Source organism: Chiroxiphia lanceolata, chromosome 14 (assembly GCF_009829145.1).
Source record: "Chiroxiphia lanceolata isolate bChiLan1 chromosome 14, bChiLan1.pri, whole genome shotgun sequence".
Taxonomy (NCBI): domain Eukaryota; kingdom Metazoa; phylum Chordata; class Aves; order Passeriformes; family Pipridae; genus Chiroxiphia; species Chiroxiphia lanceolata.
Window position 1 is genome coordinate 17,993,117 of NC_045650.1, and position 7,439 is coordinate 18,000,555.

At 47.4% G+C, this 7,439-nt stretch overlaps 1 protein-coding gene across 6 annotated transcripts in view; it reads left to right on the forward strand.

Annotated features, from left to right (window-relative positions):
- Positions 1-7,224, forward strand: part of MED12 (mediator complex subunit 12) — a 36,459-nt gene extending 29,235 nt beyond the window's left edge. For 2 of the 6 annotated variants that reach the window (XM_032702483.1, XM_032702489.1), the window contains 6 exons: positions 321-401; positions 612-829; positions 1,439-1,595; positions 4,305-4,481; positions 4,635-4,716; positions 6,673-7,224. In XM_032702483.1, coding sequence (XP_032558374.1) covers positions 321-401; positions 612-829; positions 1,439-1,595; positions 4,305-4,481; positions 4,635-4,716; positions 6,673-6,716 — 759 coding nt within the window. In that variant the 3' untranslated portion in view covers positions 6,717-7,224. Of the gene's footprint in view, positions 1-320; positions 402-611; positions 830-1,438; positions 1,596-4,304; positions 4,482-4,634; positions 4,776-6,672 lie in introns of all 6 variants that reach the window. The other 4 variants (XM_032702485.1, XM_032702486.1, XM_032702487.1 and 1 more) reach the window with 4 other exon arrangements.
- The last annotated feature ends 215 nt before the right edge of the window (positions 7,225-7,439 follow it).

Consider the following 7,439-nt stretch of genomic DNA (forward strand, 5'->3'; position numbering starts at 1 on the left):
ATGTCTGTTCTTCTGGTGCCACCTGCTTTGTGGGAACATGTCACTAGCAGCTGGGGGGAGGCTGTCCCTGAAGGGCTCTGGGGCATCTGTGGCTGCTGGGTGATTAGAGGGGCATGTCCTGGCTGTGGGGTGGCATGTTTTTTAGTGGCCTGTTTGTCCCAGGTCAGGGTGAGGCAGAAGTCAGGGTGAGGCTGTGCAACAACCTTGTAGGCTAAGCAGTGAAGGTACTTGTCTGGTTTGGTGGGAGCTGCTGAGGAGAGAGCAGCAGTGTTCCTGCCCTTTGGAGAGGTTGGGAAAAGTGTTTCTCTGTTGCCTTCCAGCAGGGCCAGGGCATAATGAGCCAGCAGCCTGTGCGCCAGATGGCTCCGACCCCGTCCTATGGAGCACTGCAGCCCTCCCAGGTAGGTGGCAGTTCACAGGTGGGGCTGGAATCTGGCTCCAGCACAGGGCAGCAGCGTTATTCTTGCTGCTAAATCCTGCAAACGTTTGGCTTTTCTCCCTCCTCAATGAGCTTCCTTGTGACAGTATTCACAGGAGGCTGATGTCCTGTGTTCCAGATTCTCTTTTCGACCTTACCCTGTGACTGAAAAAAGCTTTTTGTTTCATTTCAGGGTTACACTCCTTACGTCTCCCACATAGGCCTTCAGCAGCACCCTTCCCAGTCAGGCACGATGGTACCTCCTACCTATTCTAGCCAGCCCTATCAGAATTCCCACCCCAGCTCTAATCCTGCTCTAGTGGATCCTGTTAGACAGATGCAGCAGAGACCAAGTGGCTACGTGCACCAGCAGGCCCCTGGCTATGGGCACACCTTGAGCAACACACAGAGGTATCTCCTGCCCTACGGGGTGTTAATAAACTGTATTTCATCAAGGGCTTCCCCGCTCTGCTCAGACAACCCTAACAGCAGTCTGTGAAAACCCTGTTTTCCATGCTGTGTTATGCAGCATCCGTGTCATTTGCACCCTCAGAGGAATATCTTTATCCAGCTTTCAGTCCTGAGAAGAAACAGAGAGACGGAATGAAATTTGGAAATGTTAGTTGCAGGCAGGAAACAGTGTTACCATTCAGAGAAAAATGGTATAGAGAAGTATGAGAAAAAATATCTGGTAAAATCATAGTTTTGGTTTTAAATCCAACCAGCAGATCACCATCAAAGGGCTAGATCTGGGATTTCTATTGCTCCTGACCACACATAAATCCAGCAGGGAAACCATGCAGAACAGTGGGATGAGGACTGTTACTTAGGGCTTTTAGAAAAAGAGGTTGGATTAAACCCTTGAGAGGCCCTGGTGCCCCTCACCTTTCTACAGAGAGACAGCATGGATTACAGGGGGCTGTTTGGGCTGTCTTATTGATGGCAGAAGTTGTGTTTGGATTAAAGAAGATGGCTGCCTTTTAATGTTTTCCTCCATGAGCTTGTCCTCTTCTCTTGCAGGTTTCCTCACCAGTCAATACAGCAGACCCCCATGATGAGTGGGATGAACCATTTGGGTCCACAGGGAGTCCCCTCAGGAATTCGACCCAGCCAGATACTTCCTGACCAGCAGCAGCAGCAGTACCTGAGGCAGCAGCAGCAACAGCAGATGCTGAGGGTGAGTGGTTGGTGGTTGCTGACAGGAGTAAGGCTGCTGGAGCTGGAGGAGGCTTGTCCAGAGCTGCTTTCCTCTGCCCCTCTGTGTCAGGAAGGATGTCAGCTCTGTTGGGGCTGTCTGTAGTAATTTGCTACAGACAGCAGTTCTCCCTTCCTTAGAGCTGCCCACTCCTGATGGAGACATTGCACTGCCTTGTGCCAGTCACCCAGCACGAGCTAAAAGGAAGTTAGTAGCAGTAAAGATCTGTTCAGGCCTCTGTGGCTTCTATCCCACCTTTCCCTGCTCCAGCTGAGTCAATAAACTGTGCAGAAAGTTAGTTGTAGGAGTGTGCAGGAGCCAGAAACAAGGGGAAAATCCTCTCTGCCCACACAAGAGCAGGTAAAGTAGTTCAAGATCATTTTTAGGGGCATATCTGCATTTCTCAAGATCAAAATAAGTGTTGTTTGCAGTTTCCAGTGGCAGAAAATCTGGTATGGATTAGTCCATATACTCCATTTCTAACAGTGTTTGGTGAAAAACTGATCCAAAGTCACCTGTTAGACCCAACTCCTAAGTTCAAAGAAGTTCACAGGCATGTGTCAACAAATATGAGTATTCCATGGATTTGCATTATGGTCTTATGAATATTAAATACTTATATGTAGTACAGATACATCTCTTGGAGTTATAGAAATGTACTGAATTGACAGAGAAACAGAAATAGTTTAATTGGTGAATCTGATACCTTATGACAAGGCCTAGCAAACCTGTGGAATATGGAGAGACTTCACATGGCACAGAGTGCTGAGTCTTTGTGTTCAGAGAGTGGCCTGAGTGAGACAGTGGTTGCTGCAGAGCTGCAGTCAGCAGTATTTGAGAATTGCTGCCTTGCACTGGACAAGAGAACTGCCTCTAGCATGGTCAGCAGCTTTTAGCCCTTTTGATGAGTAGCACCCCCTGACTATTCACTTGATTCCTTTTAGTGTTCTCCATCACTCATATTTAGAAGAACATGCCTCAGACAAATTGCTAACACTCCTCCTAGCTCAGTAACTTCATGTATACCTTCAGCTTTTAGCTGACTTTGCTTGGTTGCTTAAAAAAACCACAAAGGTGGAGCGCCCAAGATCTCCCCTGTTACTGTGTTACCAGAGCCATGCCAGATGTGGAACAGACTCCTGGTGCTAGAGCTGACTTTCATGGTGCAGTGGCTTGTAGAAAAGGATGGGTTGCTTTTTGGTGTGTCTTGCATGGGTTGGTAGGCAGGTGTTGAAAGCAGGTAGGACGTGAAATTGGGAGGTGTGTCCTGGCTCATTTAGTCAGACATCTGCTTTCTTGTGTACCCAAGTCATAGCATCCGTTCCAAGAACCAAAGTGACCAAACTGGTTTAAGGTGGAGGTTGGAAGGCTGCTGTAGAAACTCACTCCCTTTGTCTTGACTCCTTGATCCAAGCCTCAATGTGTTTGTGACTGGTCCTTGTATGAATTTTATTGTCCACTGTGTCCTGCTGTTTACTGGCTGTTCTTTCTTTCTCTGTGGTGTTTACCCAGTGTATTCCTGGGGAGGACTTGCAGGTTCCATAGGTCAGGTTTTTCTAGCCTTCTGTCATAAGGTACTGTCTATTCTCCTGGTTGTATTTTTGTCTGTTTTCAGAGTCCGTTCAAGGTTTGAACCTTGCCCCTTTGAGCCAGTGATGGGAACTGTACATGCCATCACCACATTGGGTTGTTATGATAATATTAGTAGTGTTCTGTTTTTGCTAGAAATTCTTCTTTTGATCTAGAGAGTTAAAACCTACATTGGCAGATGGGAGAGTTGTCTGAAAATTGGGAGAAATAAAAAAAAAAACCCCATGAGATTTCTGGGTATATTCTGACTGTAACACACTGAACATTCTTCTCACCATAACTAGGTCTGTAAAGATCTGGGTTTGAGCACTGCATCCAGTTTTATCTGCATCCTTTTATTGAAGTGGAACACCAGCTGGCATGACTGGCAGGAAAGGGCAGCACGATGGATCAAAGAGTTGGGGGATAGGACTGAGAAGGAAAGTCTGAAATAGCTGGGCATCACATTAGAGAGGCAAAGACAAGAGGAGAGATAACTCTCCAAATTTTTTATCTTGAAAAAAAAAAGAAAGCCAAACCCCCCTTTATCTCTTCTTATCCCTTGGCTGTAGGAAAAAAAATGACCTTAAAACATAACATATGAGATTCAGGGTAGAGATTAGGGAAAACTCCAATAGTAGGAGTAACTGTGACCTGGAGTGGATTGTGTAGGGAGGTTATAGGAGCTTTGTTGCTACCTCTGGAAAGAATTTGAGAGCAATTCAGGCAAATACTCAATGAAGTCAGTATTGATCTTAACTAGCAGGCAAGAGATGAACCAGCCAACCTCTTGAGTTTTTAGTTGCTTTCTATTCTTGTACCTCGTTTGCTCCTAGTAATTGCTTGGTAATGACCAGGTTATGACAGGGAGTCCTCTTCCTGCTATCTGTCAGCATTCATCTTGCAGAATACTTTGTTGCTGTCCCTATATTTCTTGCTATTTCTCAGCCTGGGGCAGAGTCCTGGTGAAACTTGGGTAATTTAGGAACCTGTAAGGAAAATGGTTTAAGAGTGTATGTTACTGCATGGAACACCCTTCCTCCTTAAGCCCTTCCTGTGCCCTGTTGCTGCGTACATTGCCCTGACAGTTCCCTGATGGTCCCTTCTCTTTTGTCTTCACAGCAGCAGCAGCAACAGCAGCAACAACAACAGCAGCAGCAGCAACAGCAGCAGCAGCAGCCCCAGCCACCACAGCCCCAGCCCCAGCAGCAGCCCCAGGTGTCCACAGTGCCTCAGCCACAGGCGCAGGGCCAGCCCCCGGGGCTGGGGATGCAGGCTCTTCCCCCCCAGCAGCCCATTGTGAGTGTTCCCTCAGAGCCAGAGGGATGTGATAATCAGCACAAACCCAACTGTTTCACCTGCTTTCTCCTTCCCTGAGCTTCCCAGGGCTTGTGTGAATGCTGAGGCTGCCAGCCAGGTGGTGTGGCTCTGACTGTGTTTCTCTCTTTGCAGTTCCAGCGCCAGGGCCTTCAGCAGACACAGCAGCAGCAGCAAACAGCTGCTCTGGTTCGACAGCTTCAGCAGCAGCTTTCCAGTAAGCCTGAGTGTTCTTGATCCTGTTGCTAGTGTCCTCCCTGCTGTTTTCTATTGCAGGTACTCTGATGTAGCAAGGCTGAGCCAGACCGTCTGTCTGAGGCCATAAATGATGCTGGCAGGGAGGTGGCATCAGGAATTAGAGCTACCAGCCCAAGGGGCACAGCAGCAGGGTGGGCAGTGCTTGCCAGCTTGTGAGCAACCTTCCAGACCTTCCTCCTGCTGCCTGCAGAGGGATGAGGGAGCTGAGCCTTTGTAGGGACTGCCACATAGCTTTCCTGAAAGGATCCAGTGTGCTGCTGCAGGTGACCTCTGAGGGGCACAGGAAGGGTATAATCCTGGAGCACTCACTTGGTGGATGACCCAGGGATACTGTGGCTGTGCTGTGAGCAGGACAAGACTTCTTGGAGGCAGGAAGGGTACTCTGGGAAGTGTAGCTGCACACTTGCTTTGTTCGTGGTGGTCTGTGGGCTTTCGTGGCTGCTGCCATGACAGGGTAATGGCATAGATGGTGTTCAATCTGTCACTGTATTCCTATAATCTATATTGAATTACTGGCTGGAGGATCAAGAAACAGAATCCAGTGTCTCTGCTGTTCCATTCTGAATGGCCTGCTGTCACTGTCTACTGTCACCTCACGGGCATTTCTGCCATAAAAATGGCAGAAATGCTGTGGAAATGCCCAGAAATGGACCACACGGTTGGGTATTTTTTTGCAGTGAGCGTGAGACTGTGCTGGATGTGGTGATGTGTGGAGTGGGAGACTTGGAAATTGTGCTTATACTTGTTCCCTGATGGGAAATCCTTAGTCCTTGTGACCAAAAAGAACTCCCCAAACCAGAAGTATTAATGAGTTTTAATATGCTACGTTTCCCACTAGCGTGATTCACAAACCACAAGTCTGTGCCAAAAGATCCCAGCAGGACACTCAAGTGTAGGAAGGCCTCATAGAAGAATCTGAATATAGCAGAATAGCCATATTTTTGTATCCTGTCTCTTCAGCAAACGGAGCTGTTGTAAATGGAGCAGATGTGTGGGTCCAGTGCAGCCATGCTGCTTCCTTGGGTTTGCATCAACTCCCTCTGGAAGCATCTGGAGTTCTTATTTGTAGTATCTGGGATGGAGTGGAAAACAGGAGGTGTAAACCAAGAGCAGCCTGTAGGAGGGGACAAGGGTACTTTGGGCCCAGGATAGGCTGCATGAGGAGGCTCCAGGGAATACCTGAACATCCAGCAGAGTTGAGAAGGTGTCGGGCCAGCCAGGTACACTCATCTCCTTTTACTTAGTCTGATTTAATGTCAAAACATGTTGATGTGGTTTTGGGAAAAAAACCCAAACTGGTGCTCAAGTATACTGTGAGCACTGTAAATCACAGAACATCAGTCCCAGCAGTTCAGAAGTTCATGAAGTTCTTGAATGTAACTTTACTTTTTTTCCTGCCTTTTTTTTGTGCCATCTGGAAGTCCTTTGGGGCTGTACTTCATTTGTACTGAGATACTGACAGGGAGCCAGGATAATTGTCTCTGAAGCCTAACTCTGGTTCCTGTGTGCCTTAGGATGAGTGGCACTAGCTGGCTGAGCAGCTTTGTATGGCTGCAGGAGTTGTGCAGTCTTATAGGGCTGATTTTCTTTTAAAACCAGAAATAATTAATCCATAAACTCATCCTCCCAGCTAGCTGCCACCTTTCAGGGCTGTGTTATGGTCCTCCAATTCTACCGTGAGAGACAGAGAGATCTTTGGAGAAGCATCAGGATCAGGACTGGCACATATCTGTGTCTTCCTCAAAGAATGTGGGATCCTGGCTGTGCTGCTGCCCAAAGGCTCAGACAAATGTGCAGAGCAGAGTTATATTTTTTCTTCTCATGGGCTGTGACACACTCCTCATTCAGCTTTGGTGGGGAGGGGGATGTCTTGTGTGAACTAAACTTGTGACTTGTCTAACTCTGACCTCAACAGATACACAGACACAGCAGAACAACAACCCATTTGGACGCTACTGATCTGTGGCACCTTCAGCCTGATCCAGGAGGGAGACATCACTGTGGATGGATGGATACAGCCTCTTCAGCCTGACTCACAACCCCTGGGGCAGTCCCAACCTCTGTCCTTGGGCCTGTGCCCCCAGTGCTGCTGCTGTCTGTTCTCACAGGGAGATGCCAGGAGGAGGGTTTTATTGTACAGAGAAAGTGTTTTTACTATCCGATTTCTACAAATGTTTATGGAGATCCCTTGTGGCTGATAGTCTCCCTTCCCACTTTGGTTTCAGTTTTTACTCAGTTTTTAGTATTTTTGTTAAAATAATGATTAAGACATTGTAAAATTTTGTACTTTATTTATACCAGATGAACTCCATACTGCAGACATTCTCGGATGAATACAGAGAGCTTACTTTGCAAACTGAGTGTGTATTCAGAGCCTGCCTTTCCTCCTCAGCACTCCTCCCAGTACAGCCCAGCAGCACTTCCACACATGGTCTTTATCTCTTTCTCAATAGAACTTATGTCTGCATTTTCAGCGTTTGTGAAGGCTAAACAATTTGGTTTGGGAAGGAAAGCCCTTCTTCCCTGTTTGTTTCATAAGCTGCTGTTCACATACTTGCAAGGGTTTGTGCAAGGTTTGTAGGATTTATATGTTGATTGAGAGCTTTACTAGCAGTCTGTGGCGTGTTCCACCAGGACAGAGGTATAAAGCAAAGAGGAAGTTCTGTTGCAGGGTAATTCTGA